At 40.7% G+C, this 19,862-nt stretch overlaps 1 protein-coding gene across 7 annotated transcripts in view; it reads right to left on the bottom strand.

The window, feature by feature from the left end:
• Positions 1-18,471, bottom strand: part of CCNT2 (cyclin T2) — a 25,349-nt gene extending 6,878 nt beyond the window's left edge. For 2 of the 7 annotated variants that reach the window (XM_033064465.2, XM_033064464.2), the window contains exons 1-8: positions 18,230-18,441; positions 17,436-17,517; positions 10,914-11,042; positions 10,419-10,479; positions 9,326-9,388; positions 3,175-3,220; positions 1,731-1,894; positions 214-284 (exon numbers count right to left, since the gene is read on the bottom strand). In XM_033064465.2, the coding sequence (XP_032920356.1) occupies positions 214-284; positions 1,731-1,894; positions 3,175-3,220; positions 9,326-9,388; positions 10,419-10,479; positions 10,914-11,042; positions 17,436-17,517; positions 18,230-18,429 (816 nt within the window). In that variant the 5' untranslated portion in view covers positions 18,430-18,441. Of the gene's footprint in view, positions 1-213; positions 285-1,730; positions 1,895-3,174; positions 3,221-3,962; positions 4,071-5,305; positions 9,277-9,302; positions 9,389-10,418; positions 10,480-10,913; positions 11,043-17,435; positions 17,518-18,229 lie in introns of those variants that run through there. The other 5 variants (XM_033064463.2, XM_033064468.2, XM_033064467.2 and 2 more) reach the window with 5 other exon arrangements.
• Between the last annotated feature and the right edge of the window lie 1,391 nt (positions 18,472-19,862).

Below are 19,862 nucleotides of genomic sequence, written 5' to 3'. Positions count from 1 at the left end.
AGAAGTGAGAAAATACAGCTTAGAATACTTGCACAGTCCATCTGAATTTAGCTCAGAGGTGAGGATAAAAGCTGGCTCAAGGTTTCACCACCTCCTAACCCAGACACAGGAATGAAGAGCAAGTACAACATAACTAAACTTTTTCCCCTGGTCCATAGTTCTCCTAGAAGTTCATCTCTGCTTGCTAGACACTGCTACAGGAAAGTTTCTTACCCGCCAATTTCTAATTCTCTTGAGCCTGCTAGGTGTTTTCTCCAGTATTTGCAGAAACTCATGAGTTAGCTCTGAATAAGAAAAAGAAAAGCCATTTTTACATCTGATTCTGTTATAAACAAGTAAAACTTAGACTAAGGTCATACAGCTTTTGCAGTAGATACTACAGTCTGTGCATGAGCTGAATTAATATTTCAATAAAGAAATTGTTAGGCAAGTGTTGAACAAAAAAGCCTACAGATTCCACTGGGACAGACTTCTGACCATGACACACATGCTGAAACACAGGTTCAACTATAATATTTTGTTTTTACTCTTGCACAACCTGGATTTGTTAGACCAAAAACTACAGAAACAACAGTTTCTAAAATAACATACTTGCCATTCAGCCTGTACATTTTCTGTATGGAGGGAAGTTTCCTTGAAAGTATAAATGTCTAAGTCACTGTTTCAGTCATTCCATCAAACTTCAGGAACAACCAGTATAAGCTCTGTACAAACCACAGCCATCAGATCCTTGGAGTGACTCTGTTTTAAACAACAGCTTTGAACTAATTTGTATTCAAGGTGGAGTAGCTGGCTGTGTTAATAAAACAAAGATCCTTACAATTAGTATGCCCACAGGAAAACACAGGTCTCCATACTTACCAGCTGCAAATAAAAATACTTCTCATTGAGACTTAATTCTAGTCATAAGCTAAAAATAACTGGGTACAGTCAGAATTTGAATGTAAAAGTACACCTTTTACAGATTTGGAAGAACTGGCTTCTCCAGAATTCCACAAGTTATAACCTAAGCTGCTCCCAAGTGCTACACTACCTCAGCTCTTTGGTCTACCCAGGTCTATTAAACAACCCAGCTCCATAAAAGCTTGCAGGATTAAGTGATGTTCACAAGGAGCTCACAGCATTCCCTTGGGGGATTTTACAAATCCAAACAATGCATGTTTACCAAAGCCACAAGCCACAGCCAGGTGGGAAGGAAGCAGGGTAGTGTTTGGAACTGCAGCTACAGCAAACTTACAGTAACTTAAAGAAGCCCAGGAAGACAGAGATGTCTGAACCTGCACTTTGAAGCTCTCTCTAGTTCTGTGCTTCACATGACATGTACTCAATTTCTCACTTTTAAACCCTCCCTCTCCAAAGTGCCATTAAGAAAGAACAGCTCAGCAGAGGAAAGCTTGTCAACACTGTCACTGAAACCACACTGAGCTACCTGAAACAATCAGGACTGCAAGAATTTGCACTGACAGATTTCCATCTCTGTGTTGGTTCTGAAAAGCATTTAAAAGCAGGATTCGATCCTGTACCTGCAAAAGGTGTGTGGACACCCCAGCCAACAGCCAAACCAAGTTTGTCCCCTAAAGTTCTCCCCACTCCTATCCCTTTCTTTCACTGAACACACAGCACATGAAGTCACTGAGATTTAATTTCAGCTGAAAGCTCTCACTACACTGTGCTCCACCCTTACATGAATAAACCCTCGAATTTCAAAATGAGAAAAGAGCATGACTTACCATCTAATAGTTCTAGAGTCACTGAGGGATCTACATATTCCCACCAGTGTTTGCCATCAGTTGACACTGGAATCTCCCAGTTGGACCACTTGCAGGCCAAGTGAATGCACACACATGCTATCACTGTGGGCTTGTACTGAAGACAGAACGTGGTAAGGTGAAGGCTGTTGCACCAATTTCGTAATGAGGAACCAAAGGAAATCAAACATGGAAAACAGAAAACCCAAACAAATCAACCATTAATATACAGAATGAGATGGCTTGTCAATCAACAGCAGTTAAACATTTTGATGAATAAGTTCCTAAGCTATCTTACTGCCCTAAGAAAACAAAGGGTTGGGCATTTATCTGGTAGAAAAATTTAATTTGTTTTTGCTATCAAAAGCCTGATGAATAGTAAATAAATTTACCAATTACTCTACTGTACTTAAGTACTAAAAAGGGCAGCATTATATGGTGAATTAAAATTCTGCAGGAGAATGCATAGAGCTGATTGTGCAGTCTCTGAATGAGACCATCAGAAGCCCCTAGCAGTCCCACAGCAGCCAGGTGAGTTATTTGTGGGCTTTGCTTTCACCAGGCCTGCATTTGTGACATTTGTGACTTTGTCTTCAGCTTCCAGCACCACAAACACATTGTGGTGTGTTTTCACTGCTTTAGCAGAACTTCTCTTAACAGCTGCTTAAGTACAGAATCTTGCCCATCAAGGAACCACCAAGGATTTATTTATTTTTTAACAGTTCAGATACTGTTTAAAAACTGTACCTACACGTAATGTAATCCTCTTAAACAAAGGTTAAAGTAGTTTTGTAAGAGGCAAATTGAAGTAATCAAGAAATCAAGACTAAAGTCTGCTCTCTAATTCTTTCTATGACAGACTATGTCTACAAAACACCCACTTGAAATGCTAGAACTATAAATTTATCTAAGTACTTAAGTTTTAAAACTATATATTAAGATTAAAAAGCTGTTTCTAAAAGAAATAACATTGAGCTATACTAAAATCAGCTAGTTGAAAATATCTTAGGCCCACTAGAATTTTATAAGTTAAGACTGGATCAATATACTTAAAGTTAAGAGAAAACTGCCATTAACTACAAGTGTAAACTAAAAATAGTTTTGTACTTACCAAGATGCTCGGATTTCTAGGTTAAGTTTATCTCTTTGTAATCTTTAGCTGCTATTCAGGCTACCAATTTTAGACTTATGCACTCACAATCGAGAAAAAGTCATCAGAAAGCAGCACTACACTTCTCATTGTGCATTTAAGCCCTTTGTGCCGTCAGGCCCTTGTCCAATACACCGCACTGCAGGCGGGGAGGTACCACCACTGGAGGTGGCCCAGTCCCCCTCTGCAACAAGGGTAAGACACATCAGGGGGCCCTGCAGTAAAGGAAGCTATAGTGTGCTACAACAGTGCAACAAAGAGGTTCAGGATAACAACCTGTTGGTAGCCATGAAATAGGATGTCTGTGCCAAATCCTTGCTTGCTGTAAGAAAAGAAAAACAGAGAGATTAAAGATCTGCACTAACTTGTCAGGTTCATTCCAAAATTCAAGCAGTTTACCTTCCAAAAATCATTGCAGGGTATTTCTAAAGTACTGCTCTGGCTTTGGCTAACTAACATTTAAAATAATCTTTTCAGAGACACAAAAGACTGAGACACACTCAGTACTGGAGCTGGAGCTGTCATTCCCTTGAGTGCCCCTCCCTCCCCCTGCACAGCCCACAGAAAGCTCCCCTGTGCTGCTGCACCCCTCCAACACCTGACAGGTGAGCACTCTGCCCCACCCTCACCTGCAGGGGATCCCTGCTGTGAGCTGGGAGTGCAGCAGGCAGTCAGTCCCAGCCAGTTCACAGCACACTGCTTGTCCTGCTCTTGGAGAGGGGCATGGCAGGACTCCCTCCCACCTCCCCAGAAACAGCCACATCTCTCTCCCAAAGCCCTGTAACACAGCAAGCCCCCAAGCTATGTGGGGAAAAAAATTCACTTTTCTGCTCCTTCTAATTAAGAGCACTGTAGTCATAACGTTTTGCTCCATATTTCTTAAACCTATGGCAAAGCTTCGATAGGAAACAAATTCATTTGAATTAGTCAGAAAAAAAATACTGAAACAAACCACAGGACTGCAACATGCCAGAAATGAAAAACTGACTTGGGCTGTTACAGCCACAGAGTGCTGACCCCTAGAGTGACACCCCAATGCTCCTCACTCAGGTAAGAGAACTTACTGTAACATGCATTTAATGGAATAGCTGGGCACAAGGGGTTTAACCGCAGATTGAATGCAGCCTTCATTGAATTCTTACTTTGACACTATCACTTGAAATCAGTGCTACCTGCAGAGAGCGTAGTGTTGAATTTTATGTCAAAGGGAATACTGTTAAACTTTTATTTTAATAATAATAATTCTATAAAGCTTGATAAATACTACAGTGGCTTTTAAAATTTAGTTTTTAAAAAGAATATTAAAATGTGATTTAACTTCTAATAATTGCCATGGAATAAAATTCAGATTTGTCTTTATGCTATGCCATAATCTGAGAAGAATGTGGAAGTTGCAAAGTAACAGGATCTGTTCCTACACACAAATTCTACTAATCCATAATAATTAAAAGGTGAACTGACAATGTGTTATGCTATAATATTTAGTTTGCACACTAATGGTAATTGCATGCCAAAAAACCAAGTTCAACCTCTCCCTCCCATCTAGAAAGGAAGGTGGAATTAAAAAAAAAAAAAGAGTGAAATGAGACTCATAACAAATAAAAACACACAATGGTTGAATAAGACTGAAATTGATGTCTTGCTCTTCATTTTTCATCAAAGCAATGCCTAAAGGATTTCAGTGGTTTATATACTCTGTAAAGTTACATGTTTGAATTAAGGGAGCAAGACCAAGAAGCATCTCTACTCTCACTGAAATGTCCCTTTTGAACAAAGAAGAAAAGCAGATGCCAGAAAACTTCTATTTAACATCAGCTTGAAAGATGAGTAAATCAAAACACACACCTGGAAGAAAAGAATCACATCTTGAAACACACCCTTCAGCCTCAATCAAAAATTACTGTGCTAAATATCTTACCTATGCTACGAGTAGTATGATCCTGTTTCAACTTATTTACAGAAAAATAATCATTGCCAAAAACAGCAAGAAATTTCAGCTCACAACTAAAGCCTTTGATAACATAAGGCACAACTGAAAACATCCATCCCCAACTCTTCTGTGCAGGGCAGCTTTGGTTTAGCAGAATCTATCAGGTAAATTAAACATAATGAATTTTGGTTCCTGTATTTTGGTGGTTTATTTCCATTACAATGGTGGAAAGTGCATCTCCAAAATTTAAATCATCTTGAAGCAGGGACTAAAACAAGCCAGCAGAGCTGCTCTTGTAACTCACAAGCTGCAGGACCGATGGCTACAACACCAGCCATGAATGACCAGCTTTAGAGTTTAGCATTCAGGAGTGATTTAAAACATCCATCTGGTTTCACTGCTGCAGAAGCAGCCATAAAACAGGGATTAGTGAAATAATCATCAATATTTTGAAACAGGACTTGCTGTCTGACACACCTTCTGAAAGGCTGTCTCCAAGAAATTGCCAACTGGAAACCAAAATGCTTTTTACTGGGCACAGCCGAACAATTCAAGGGCTTGCAATTCCAAGATACCTGAGTCTTTTCTTCACCACAGCTTATCTTGGATCTTGGGATGCTCATGCAAATGTGACTGCCAAGTCCCCATTAGGAGCTGGTAATTGGCTATGCCTGGACCCTGAAAACGTGGGAGCATTCCCCAGAAAGAGGAGACTGCAGGTAAGTCAGTCAGCATCAGAAGAGAGAAGCTTGCTGAAGTCCTTCTGGCAAAAGCAAAAAGCCCCAGGCTCTGAGCAGAGGGATTCTGGAGGGAGCCTGTTGTATCTGGAAAGAGCTGGAGGAGGCCATGCTGTAGGCATTCAGGTCTGAGCAGTCCTGGTGGCTTTACTTTCTTGGAAGTATTTAAAGCTTGGGAACAGGCCTATAGAAGCCTGAGGTCAAAGTTCACAGTGGGAAGGCCGCTGTGGCAGTGCTGGAGTGCAGCTGATGTTTCACATCTTTCCACACCACTAAGGTTTAAATTTTCCTCATGAGAATACCCTCTGAGAAAGCTGATGCATTTTCACTTCCTCTTCTGTTGACTTTTTCTCAGCCTGATTTCAGCAATGGCATCTGCACACAGACACTATGGGATATTTGAAGGATTTGACAGTGCAATTTCCACAAAATATTAGTAAGGGTCATGGGTGTTCAAGATACCTGATAACCTGCAGAGCAGTGAGAACAATCCTAGAAATGCTTGAGAGCTCATCTTCAGTTCCAAAACGTTGTCTTCCAACACAGACAAAGGAGTGACTGAAGACTTCACAAGATGGGGATGAGGATACAGATTCCAGATTCCAGGCTGATTTTGCACCACAGTGTTAGAGGACCATGCCACAGTCGTGGCACCAGGGCAGTTTCACTGCTGATCATTCAGTTAGTGTTGAAGGCAACAAGGTTCAAAACCAGAACAGTTTTTGGTGTTGTGGTGGGGTTTTTTTCCCCCCGCTTTGCTTTTTTCCTTTCTTCTCTTCACTACTGGAGCATTCTTGGAATGGGCACTGAAGCTTGCTGACAGGCCCTCACATATCCACTGCCTTCAGATTCCTTGGACCTGTGGGATCCTAAGGAATGATGGTTCTCTCCTCTTCTCAGTCTCTTGACACTGAGGAAGAATGGTGCAGAAACAATACTAAGCCCACACCACTTTCCTTGTCTGCTATACTGACCAAACTGCAAAGGTGGAACAATTTCATTAACCCAGAAGGAGTAACTAGATATTGTATGCCTGAACATCATGAATCATTATCTATCCATCCAGTCACCCCTTCTCTGCAAGGATGTGTTTTCTATTAACACCTTCCAAAAGGCTTTCAAACAGAGTAGAATTCATTGTTTCTTTAGTTGTATGTTGAAGCAATCATATTTGTTTGAACCAATTCCCACTTACTAGTTCATCTTCAGCTTCCAGCAATTGATTCTGGCGCGCCACTGCCAGACTAGACAGTCTTCTGACAAAGGACTTGGCTGAATTTTTTGAGCATCATCAACACAACCTGGGTTTTTATTTTTTCATTTTGTTTTTAAAGAGGACAGCTTACAGCTTAATAACAGGTAACATAAGCAGGTGACTGCATAAAACAAATTATCCTGGATGCAAGACAGCAAAAAGGGATGGAGAGAGTCAACCATCCTCTGAGGCACTGCTGTTTGGTCAGCCAAAGGGCTCTTTCTCACCACCTGACACAGCAGTGCACAAACCCTAAGCCAAATCCTGAAGCACACTTGCAGACCTCAGCTAACCTCACAGCCTTTTTACATTCCTCCCTTCCTCCTCTCTCCAAACATGCAGTTGGAGGTTTTAATCAGAACAGGCTTGGATAAGTTAATCATCTTTATTCAAAAAAGGTACCTCTGCCTTCTGAAATGGTGCTTTTTGTTCAAGATGATGTTACCAGAACTGGATGAAGTAAACTTGGATTTCTTAACTTCTCAGACAATCCCTTTAGCACTAAAGATTTAACACTGACAAATCTTAGATATATTTTGAAAGCTTCAGGACTCATATCTGAGTGTTTCATCTACTGGCACTGAAAACCCACACTGTGCAACAAATAAATGTTCAGGGACAGAAAACTAAACTGCTACCACTGTGCCTCTGAAGATAATCCCTGTGCCCACAGGCCCATCTCTTTGTCCTCTCAACAAATAAAACCAATGTTCCATGGAAGTTATTCTGTCCTTGCTTGACTTGCACGCATGAATTTCATGCCTGATGTTTTAAATTCATTAATTAGTTTCCTTTTTCTTTTTTAATATGAGATACTCAGATCTTGTGTTCACAGTCTACACCATCCCCAGGGACACATGCTCCCAAGGATTCCATACACACACACTAAGGAGCAGCTTTTCAAACATCAGAGACATTACATTCACTGTGCACCAGCACTTGGCTACACAGATTTTCAGCCCTCACTGAAGTCTTCAGATTTCAAGACTTGATATCACTTCAGACTTCTAAGTATTTTTCCAAGTCTGCAGACATTAAATACTAGTTTAAAGATGTCAAATTTAAAAGTTCACAGTATCTTCAAAGTTTGAATTTTTGTCAGTACAAAAATTAGCTCACAAAACACAAAGGGAAAAGCAGAACTGCCTTAGAGTGGCATCAACCCTCGATGGAAGAAATTCAGTTTGTGTAGCAGTGTGCCTGTTTCACACTGATGTGGAAACCCTGAGGCAATGGAACATTGCCCCCACCCCTCCCCACAGCCCCAAACACCAAACAGAAGCACAGGGGCTCTCCCCAAGACAATAAATGTGCTAACATTTACAGTGACCAACAGCTAAGAAAAACCAAAGCAAAACCCTACAGAGCAGCTGGTGCAGACTACTGAGACTTCAGGTGCACCAAGTCACAACCAAATCTGGGCAGAAAGCAGAGAATCAATCTCTTAGAGCAAGGACAGCAATAAAACTACTTTATATGCAAATAAATTACAGCACCAGCCCTACTCAGTGTCCAAAGACACTACACCAGGAAGCCACAGCAAGTAAGAGACACTCTTCTTTAAAAGAACACCATTCATTCCAGAGTTACTACAAACCAAATCTAGTTAACAGGATTAGGCTGTACCTAAGTTTCATATATTTTATAGAGGGAGAAGAAAAAAACAACAAAAACTTTGCAGCACTTATGCATTTTTCACTGCAAAACCAGTTAATTACTAGAGACTAACAGCCATGGTCTAATCATTTCAAAACACCTTTTACTTAAGAAACATAATTAAAGTGAAAAGCTTATTCTAGATGCTTTCAAAACTGATTCCTAGTTTTTTTTATCCTGTATCTTATAGGAGGGTGCTTTAATATTTTTTTAAAGCTCCAAAAGAAACCAATTCAAGAATTAAAGAAGATGTGCCAAAATGCCATGAAAAAAAAGGGAACAACACAGGTTTCTAGCCAGTCACATGAATGAGCTGCACACAGGTACATGACACGTTTAACTAAAGGCTTGGGATTTTGTTCTGCCACCCAAAACAAGGACACACTGCTCCAGAAAAACAATTAGTCACACCTATTTGCATGTGACAGCAGACTTGCCATGCACTCTCTTTATTCCTCAGTCCATTACCTGGAAAGATTTGCTAAGACAAAAAGCTGGCATTAGCCATCAATTGGACAAAATTATTTCAGAGTGAAAGTCAACAGCTCAGAATGATACTGTGGATCTGGTCACTCAGTTTGCAACTGTTGACTGCTTTTGTCATTCCAGAACACATGGAACAGGTACAATTAAAATCAAAGCTAATAAGAAAACAAAAAAAATTATGAAGGACAAAGGACTGGAGTCTATGAATCTCTAAAGGTTAAGATGAAACTTTTAATAATTAATTTTAAAGATACTCTTTGGATAACACAGTTGGTGAAAAATAATTTTAGACAAATAACATTACTTTCAAATGTTATTAGAAAGGTAAAAAAGGACTTACAGAAGTGGTTAAAAGTCACTGACCTCTCACTAACTGTGTACATTTCACAACATCTGTGTGTGGATGTTCAATGGTAATCTCAAAACCTGAGGAGTTACAAATACATTTTAAAATTATACATTTGCATCTGTAAAATAAAAAGCAAACCCCTTAAGTTTCCCCACAGACCTGAAATACTTGCTAAACCTTTGCACTGCACAATAAGTAACACCTTTTATTCTTTACCTTTTCATACTTTTGAATGGCAGATGGTAAAGCCACTTTGTAATCCATTACTAAAATACTCTTCCAGTAATCTCAAATCCTGTACACATATAACCTGGGAAATCACAATATTTTTAAAGCTAAATATATCTGAACAATTTCTAGCAAGTTAATAAGTCAGTAAAAACTGTGAAACAATGAAATATGTGTGTGCATGTGTACTTTTATTAATTGATTTCTAGCACTTAAACATGTTGCATGTATGAAATTTGAAATTAAGCCAATTTGTAGATCAGTGACTTAAGAAACCCCTCTTGGTTTATGACACCGTTTTAAGAATTAGGTCACTACTGTGAGCTATTTTTTTTAACAATACCCCAAGTGGTATTTAAGAATATCAGAGCAAGTCAGTGTTTTCAGGCCTCTGGCTGTAATTGTCTCAGTGGTATTTTAATCAGAAGAATGTCTTGACAGAACATTCCACTTCAAATTTTGGAATCATCTGAATCCATTAAATGTTACACTACAGCTTGTGTTGTTCAGAGTCAGCACCTGCTCAATTACATAATGTTCTCTTTCCAACTGCTTCAGGACACACACAGCCAGCCTACTACACTGTGTTACCTTATGGGAAGCAGTGTCAATGAAATTACTACCTGGAGTAAAAGCTATTTGGAAGCCTACACATTTCTAACTCAAACTGTCAGAAACATTTCCTTCACAAGTACAGACACACCTTTCTTCTCCACAGTGAACACAGCAGAAAACTGTCACCACAAAACTGAATTCACAGGTCAGAAGTTACACAGTTAAATTCTAGGGTACCAACAGCACATCAAAAATCCAGTTATTTGGGTCCCACTAGCTCTTCATGGCAAGCTGGCTGCACAGGGGGTGTTCAGAAAGACATACCTAAAGTTTGAAGCATTATTGTTTCAAGTATAACCAGCTCTTGGGCTTGTTGAAGGTATGCCTGAAACAAACAAGCAGACAGGTGAAGACACAGCAGAGGATTGCCCCAGAACTTCATTCACACACTGCCTCTGATAACAGCACTGGCAACACAAGAGCAGCAGCCACCCCAGTGAGCACTGACAACTCACAGCACTTCACACTGGGGTGCTTCCACTGCTACAAATTCAGCTCCACCTGCCTGCCTTTCACAGGAAGATCTCCTTAGTCTGCATCTCAGACAATTCTATTCCAGCAAAGCATTTTTGGGAGGTCAGGTGGGTGCTGTAAGAATTTCAAGATGGAGCAATCTCTTCAAGTTTCATAACAAATTAATGAGTCTTTAAGAAACTGCATTAATAGAAAGACTTAAATGCTTTTTTTTTTCCTAGGCTGCAGACAGCAATAATCCAGTAAAACAAACCATGTATCTTTGAAACCATAACTTCCACCTACATCACTCTTTGTATCCAGTTGTGGCTCTTGAGGATGAAGACAGGCATTTGCTACTTTAATAACATGTTCAAGTTTCCGTGGCTGTTCTTCCACTTTTGCAGCCAAAAACAATGCCGTGGGAGACATTATCTGAAGAAGAAAAACATGTGTATTTTTTAACATTTTACAAGCAGGACTTGAATTTTTATGGAGTCTAAACTAGCATAGAAAAGGTTTAAGAAGTTGGATTTGTGGCTTTTTTTTCAGTTTTGAAGTCATGCAAGGCAACAAAAATATAACTAGTCATGTTTTATTTTGTAACTGATGCAATCCTCTCAGCAGCACAGGGAAGGAGCAGCATAATGTTAAATTACATTTGTGAGTAAGATGTCTGAGGTCAAACTAATTCTAGTTCAACATTTAAAAAAAAGTATTTTGGCTCAGAAGACTTAGTCACAGTAGAACAGGCTGTTTCAAGTTAAATATACTTCATGAGAAAGTTCAGCCAGTTTCTTGCACAGAGCAAGTCACTACCCCATCTTTTCAGTAAAATAGCTGATCACAAGTTCTGGTAGCATTCAGCACAAAAGAGTGAGAAATTTTGCAGAGAACTTTAATAAAAACAGATTGTTATATAAACATAGGTTCTACAAGTAAAAAAACACCTTTATGTATACACATATATTTTTAGAAACTTTACTATATGCCCAGCAGTATCTGGAGAGCAAAGCATAAGGGTTTGTAAAACACAGTTATATCAAATGCTAGTAAAGGCTACACATTACATTTAAAGGTGAAAATTGATATCAGACTCTAGGTGTCATAAGGTGGCAGTTCAGTATCACTGGGAGCTAGCTGTGGAGTAGAATTTTGGTGCCTAATGTGTGCAGACAGAACACAGTAAACCACAAATCACTGATTAATTAGGTTATCTTTGCATGCAAAAGCTGCCCACGTTCACCAGGAATTAAAATAGTACTAGAAATCATCTAGACATAAGCTGATTAAAATGGTTAAAATTAAGCCAGTATAAAGCATTTATTCAGAGACTGAAATAGCTGCTTGCTGAGTATTTATTAATGCACAGTGCAAGAAGTGCAGGTATTGGATTTCTCATTCTATGACCAAACAGAACAAGGCTAAATAGGAGGCATACCCCCCCCTAAAATCAGATTTGCGTTTTTTTGCCAGTAAGCAGCCCCTTTTTTATGCCAAAATGAAACATTTGGTATAAAGTTTTACAATAAATGCAGAACTGCAACAAACTAATTAAACATTTAAGGGATTAAATTTCAGAAGCTTTCAAATGTACTGAGAGTACTTTTTGCATCCTTAAATCACTTTGAAATGTCTGCTTGGATCTTAAGTAAAACTCTATAAAGTTGGCAGACTTGAAAATTGACACCCTGGTAAGACAATACCCTTCGATGAGTAAAGTGTGCCATGAGAAATCTAGCAAAAATCTCAGTCTATAAAAACCACCCACCCAAAACAAGTCCCAGGGAGTAAATTCTTTTACAAGGGAGACAAGAATAAAATTTTCTTTTCAAGAATCTTGTAACCTAAGCCTGATGAACAAATGAAATAAAAACCCAAAGTGAAGTGTTGCTGAACAAGGCCCTATTAGCACTGCATTTAACACCTCTGATGATTCTGTAGAAGTTCCTGTCCTCATTGCTTGAAGTCATGATCTGAAATTCTGGAAGGAATTTCCTTTGCCAGGGACATACTACTTGAAAGGTGTCCCACACTGGGAGATAAAACTTTTAAACAGTTAATATGATGGAAATACTTTCTGGATTTCAGAAGGTGAGAGTATCAACTGCTCTGAAGTGGCAGAAAACACAGAAGATGTGAGGCAGCACACACAAGCATAACCCAACACACAAATATCATACAAAGGTATTTTACAGAACTCAATTTTCAGCAACTGCCATGGCCAAAACCATTTCCATTTCACAGAGGCATTATTTGAATCAAGTCACCAATGAGTGCACAATTAAATCATCAGCAAATTCTCACACACTGTTACTCTGTGTCTGACTTCTTTCCAAAAAAGCACCATCAGGCTGACTTCAGGATCTCTTCTGATTTACTGAAGCAGATCAGATCTGGCCAAGAAGTCTCCACACAATTCCTGAATTCCTGATCTCCAGGACCTTACACAAAACACAGCTCTGGAGGATGATTAAGTCACGCTGATTAACTGTCATTTAACTCTGGTTTCTCAGAAATCTATGTGCAGCCCAATTAACTATTTCCTTCAAAAAGAAGTCTTGGCTTCTGGCCAAAGAATTCCAGGTCTTTGTCTTATCTAGAACAAGGGTTCTCACTCCCTGTTTAGAGTAGGCCATTATTTTTAGCTCCCTTGGTATTGATTCAGAAAAATAGACATCCTAGTAAAATTCCAGACTTGGCACAAATGTAGTCTGCAGTGAACACACCCTGCTAAGTGTATAACTGGCAAAGTTACTCAAATGCTTTCATTCATTTCCAATTACCAAAAATGGCAAAAAACCCAAGCAAAGTGGAACAAAAAAAGTGAAATTAAAGAAATATACTTGACAAGGCAATAATATATTTCCTATATAAAAATATCTTAATTTGATATCAACCAAAATAATTTAGAATAATTTTATACTAGGCACCCAAAACAGTCTAAAAGACTTTGAGAACTCTTCAGAACACATGTGATTTATGGCATTAAATCCCACTTTATTACTGGCCAAGAACCTCAGAAATCAAAGGAAAAAAACCCAAAACATAAGAGCCTTGTTAACACAATCAAAAAGCATTACACAGCAAGTTTCACTGGGAACTGTGGTACAAGTCCTTTTTCACTTAAAAAGTACAAGACACTGCAAAGACAAAGGCATTCAGAAAAATCTCAGACCACATCAGCAGCATGCATGATGTGAGATCTCCCTCTCCCTTCTAATTCCAATATTAAGATGTTTTTAGATTTTGAACTGTTTAGCCTAAGACATTAAGTGCTTCCAGTCTGTGAGAGGGTTTTCAAGTTCAAACACAAAGAGCTGTGAGGAATTTTTTTATTATAACCAGGAGCTCACATTACATAAAAGCAGCAAATATGTTAAACTGCAATATTAAAACCAGAACTGAAGTACCCAAAACAGCCTCATTAGAGCTTGAAGCATATTATGAAAGTTTTAAGAACTTTGCAAAACTGCAAAGTCAACTGTTTAATACTGTGATTTGGACAAGGCACAATGAAGGGAATGCAGAAGGACTGGAAACAAAATACCCTCCACACAACACACCTACCTTGCACTTGAAGGAAAATATTCCTCATGCAGCCTTCTTTAGGCCCTTTACTAAGTTCCACTGCGTGTCACAAAAACCCCCTGACATCATCAAGACTATTTCCAACTGGTTCTTTGGTATTCCACATGGCATTTCTAAGGATTATATTTAAAAACTACAGCTACCATTTGGATGCCTTACCTCTCATTGCCAGCATATGAAGGATTTTCCCTCTTTCTGTTCTTCAAATCAGAGTGCACTGAAGAATAAGCATCTAAAAGAACTATTTGCTATACAACAGTGTAACACACCAAGTACTCTAGAAACAGTATTTGCAGAAGAATTCTAATTTTGAAGATATCTTAAAGTATAATAATGAGGCTAGTACTGCCTATAAAAAGCCAGCAAGCTCCCTCCCCATCCCAATATTAGCACAAAATAACTTTATACTCAGCAACCCAAAGCTCCTATGCCCTGGTCAGCAATGTAGAAATGAATAACCTGTGCTGAGGAGATCCACACTAGCTCCTGCCATTTGCACAACCAGAGAAATTACTAGTCAGGGCACCCAGTTCTGCTTCCCAGAATTGGTAAAGCAAGTTTCCATCCTCACTGGGGCACAGCAACCTTGCTAGGACTTCACCTGCCTTGACTGCAACACCCAAACCTCAATATTTTCTTCTTTGCACCCAAATGCATGTACCCTGTAGGTAATACAGAACAACTCACAAGTGACTTGCTAGCTCACAGTAACTTCACAAAAAAAGGGATATCTGGCTATCAGAGCAGTACATGCAATACATTCCCAATGAACCAAGGCTGCATTAAGTGGTACATGCCACCCCTGTGGCTCTCAGATTGCAGATACCATTGGGAATCCTGCACCCTGTTCACAGATGACTCAAACTCCTGAAAGCCTGTAAAATCGTCCAGCAGTAACTTATACTGAAGAGAAAAACCCATAAAATTAAGGCAGCATCTATTCAGCAACTGAGCTCCCATTAGGAGCCCTGTTTGTTAACAATTAAGTGCATGTCACAGACATAACATACATGTATATTGTATAACCTGGCAGTTACACATGATGATAACTGTACAAGTGCTTATTACCAGACTAAAAACATTAATCTGCCAATAAAACAGGACAACACAGGCCACATCTCTTCAGCTGGAGATCATAAGGCATTCTGACTAATGGCCAACTAATTTTCTAGCCCCAGCATTCAGATTCCTTCCTGCCATGGATAAACAGCACCACGTGCACACAACAAAGAAATATGAGAGATACACTGCATATGCTGTAGGACAGCTTATCCAGTCTTACCTTTGAGACTTGCCAGTACCTTCCTATCCCTTTCTAAGGGTTACTTTCTTCTTGCAGAGATGAATACTGTTACATTTTTTAGCTTTTCAAGTACTCTGGAGACCTGATATTAAGTATTTATTAGAGTTCTCAGCTTCTGCCTTCTGGATGGTTTAGGAGTATTTTAAAAGGGACTCCATTCACGGAGACCCTCCCTTACCCTACAGAATTGTAAAAAGAAAATGCTCTTGCCCATCAGCACACACACAAAGCCACTCTCTGGCCTCATGCTCATTAAGAATTACAAAAAGGAGTTCAGCAAGAATCAGTATTACTGAGGTACAACCTGCAGTTCACTTGCCTTTAACTTTGAACATTATTACCTGAGAATTAATTAAACAGTACACTTCCCTCTCCAGTTTCCATGGCATTCTGCCCTTACATAGCTTACTTGAGAATGTTAAGATTAATAATTTAACTTAAGCCATGGTTTTCATATAAAGAGCACTCTACATTCAAACACTACTGTACTGCCATTCCAAGTGACTGTCATTTAACAGCATCCAGTGAAAATGCAAACACAGCAGCCAAATCTTCTTGCTGCCTAAATCTAGCCCAGATTACCAGCTGACAGTACAAACAGCTCTCCAGCAGGTGATATAACAGGTATGGGGGTCTATATATAAACAAAGCAGCTCTGCACTGAGCCATCTCTCCACTCCAAGCAGCTCTGGTTTATTAAGCCCACAAGCCATTCCCAGTCCCAGAAAACTCTGGATGCTTCAGCAGCTCCAGGTTACTGCTACGTGGGCAGAACAGCAGAAGGGGAGAAAGAGGAACTTGTATGGATGAACACTGCAGTTCTGGTAAAAAGCTGCTGGAAATTTGAGTTTAGCTCAGATTTTGCACGAAAAATATTTATATATGCTTCTGAAATGCACCTACAAACAAATATGTGTTTCCAGCTAAACAGGCACCAAGTAAGATGCCCACTTGCTCAACCAACAGAATAAATTCACGACAGAGAGCCAGCTCTCCTTGTACCCCACTGTGTACCTGCCCCAACTGCAGACAGTGCAAGGTTTGCAAGAGTCTACCCCTGGGTAATAAAGGTCTGCTCTAACCTAGACCTAACAGCTGTCACAGCCTCAATCTGTTGATTTTGTTATTAAAAGATCTAAGAAAACTTATCCTTAACATTTAATGACAAACCATCATCACTATTAACTGTTCTTCCTTAAAACAAATAAACCCCAAGAACACCTGGACTATCATATTGTTATTTTTCCATCTATTGCACGTAGTATGGGACATTAAATAAAAAATCTTGACATTTCCAAGTTGTTATCTCCAGTTCCATACTTGTTTACAATATTCTTCAATAACAGTTGGCATTTTTACTGAAAAATTCTGTTCTTAACAACACATTCTGTGCTCAGAGTCAACATGTCCAGGTTATTAGATAAAACCAGATCTACCTCATCAGATATAGAAATTTTTCATGTCTAATCTGACTTATCACACCATTTAAGACTAGACTAGCTAAAAGAATTCACACTGCTTCAGAAACAGCTACATAATCCATATGGATACACACACAACCACATTCTCATTGTCAGACACACCATGCCAGAACTTCCACTGACTGCACCAAGAAAAATGTGTGTTCCTACACATTAGCCTTTCAAACTTCAGCACATAAGCACCAGCCACATTTGAAACATCTAAATGTATTCTTCACACATCTGAAATGTGCTTGCTGACGGTGCCTATTTATTTCTTAAAAATAAAATATAATTGCCACTAGTTAAAGTAATCCAAAGTTGAAAACAAGTATCATTACTGTTTCTAAACCACTGATAAGAAGGTAGAATTCCTAAAAACAAATCACACTTCACACTCCTGCATTTAACACTTCTCAGTCAGAACTGCCAAAATTATGGGCATGTTATTACCAAACATAGAACCATACTTACATTTCGATTAAATTTTGTGAAGGAATGATGCATATAAAACCTGTGCATGTAAACAATTGCAGTATTTATCGTAAGCTGAGATCTGGAAGATCAAATTAAGGAAACACTACATATTAAGAAAACTGTCTACAAGAACTGGAAGTGATGTGCTTTCCACATCAATCACTGCTCTCAACACACTGTCTTCAGCCGAAAATGGATTAGGGACGTGACACTCCAGAACTCATCAGATATGAGCACAGATATTAACGCCATCGTTCCCATCTGTTTCGCAGTCCATGTGGAGATTCCTACGCCAGGCTCCCCACAGCCACCCACGGAATGGAAACCTCAATGGGCAACCTACACTGAAACACCGAAGTGCTTTTGTTTTGTTCCACTTCAACTATTTCAGTAAAGGATTCGAGGGTTTGGCCTTGCTCTGATCGATTTTTTTTTTTTCCTTTTAAAAAATCACATTAAAGAATGGCTAAAGAGGAGTTGCCCGTTTCGGGGAAAAGGGCAACGGGGGTTTAGTTGAGAAGTGCCCCAAGCCGGGAGGGCGGCGGAGGGGGCAGGTGGGAGCCGATCCCGCACCCGCCGACAAAGAGCGCGGCGCGGGGGCTTCGCCAGGCTCCTCCTCCCATTCTGTGCCTCAGGCCACGGCTCCAGCCCGCGGAGCGCCGGCCGGGGCTGCGGAGCAGCGGGAAGGGCCCCGGGGAGGGAACCCACGCCAGGGAAAAGCTCTCCCGCCGCCCCTCCGCAGGCGGCCCCCGCCGCCCTCATGCCCGTCCCGCCCGGCCCCGCTCGGATACACGTTGAGGCGCTGGCCCATGTCTTGGATGAGGTTGGCCGCCTGCTGTCGGTACGAGAGCTCCTTGTCGGCCTCCACGCCGCAGCGCCGCGAGGGCGTGTTCTCCAGCTGCTCGCGGCTGAAGAACCAGCGCGACGCGGCCAAGGAGCCGCCGCCGCCCCGCGCCGCGGACCCGGCGGAGCCCGCGCCCGCCGCCGCCATGACACCTCCTCCTCCTCCGGCGCCGCCTCCCGCCGCCTCCATCGCGCCTCTCGCGAGAGCTCCCGGGCCCGCGCGCTCTCCGCCATGGAGTCTCGCGGCGGGGCGGCCGCGCGCCGGGCGGGGTCACGTGACCCGCAGGGCATGAGGGGAGCGGCCATGGCGGCCGCGGCGTGAGGGGCGTGAGGGGATGGAGCCGAGGAGCTTGGAAGGGACCTTTGAGCTCATCCAGTCCGACCGTCAGCCCGGCCCCGCCACTAGAAGGGACTTTTGAGGTCATGCAGTCCGACCGTCAGCCCAGCACCGCCGCTGTAACCCCTGTAACCCAGCGCACCTCACTGCCCAGTGCCAGGGTTGAACACCTTGAGCACCTCCAGGGGTGCAGTCTCCACCGCCTCCCTACAAGATCTATCCTGACCGCCCTATAACTGCGTATCTATTTCATACGATAGTTCAAATAGCTAACCTCGGGCTGGAGACCTTTATGCTTAATGAAGTGAAAAAAAGATAAAAAGTGTTAGAAGTAAGGGTTCCTTTTTTAATATAAGCACGTCACTGAACAGCCTACTTGGAGGACGACGTGGAAAGGGAGGGAGGAAGGAAAAATTTAGAATGCACAAATAGTTCCTAGAAAATTCCTGTCTGCTGGCAATATCAGCATGGACACACTTGAGAAATGCATAAGAAAATTACATCATTTTATAAAATTGTGTCATCGTAGGTGAGCAGCTCCGGGATGTCAGTGATGCTCCTGCAGGCTGCTCTCGCTGGGCACTCCGTATTCAGCCATGGAGTTTATGCTTTGAGTTTATGGATCCAGGGTTCAAAGGGTGCAAAAAGATTCTTAAAGTTCTGGTCACCATGGATGAAAATGAGGCTCCAAGTGTTCTGCTCGTGTTCAGTACACGCCACTATCAGTCTGCAGTGGTTTTGTTCACCTGAAGTTACATCAGATGCATACTGCAGCACAGACACAAATTTCTTGCCTGATCTTCCCAAATGTACATCGTCTTTTAAGATCCTGCAGAGGAAATTTAACCTCAAAGACTTCTCATGTAATTAGCTGATCTCTGACTTCATATTTTTGTGTCTGTAACGTTCAAGGTGCAATGTTTTACCTCATTGTTTAAATCACTGTGTAAAGTTTATGGAGTTTGGGTGTTCAACTTAGATTCTTTATTCCTTAATTGTGAAGGAGTACTATGAACATTCTCATCTGACTGCAATTAGAATTTTACACTAGCTTTGTTAATGAAATGAAAAGATGGAGGGAAGATTATAAATATATATATATCCCTGTCTTAAAAATCTTAAGATATCAAGAGTAGGTAGAATATAATTAAATAATGACAGAGAATAATGAATATGATTTATGCAGGGTATGCACATTAATTAACTCCCATGCAGGGTACTGCAATCACCCATTTAGTCACAGG

The sequence above is a fragment of the Catharus ustulatus genome, chromosome 7 (genome assembly GCF_009819885.2).
Source record: "Catharus ustulatus isolate bCatUst1 chromosome 7, bCatUst1.pri.v2, whole genome shotgun sequence".
NCBI classification, from domain to species: domain Eukaryota; kingdom Metazoa; phylum Chordata; class Aves; order Passeriformes; family Turdidae; genus Catharus; species Catharus ustulatus.
The sequence above is the reverse complement of the archived record's forward strand: the minus strand, read 5'-3'. Positions and strand labels throughout refer to the sequence as shown.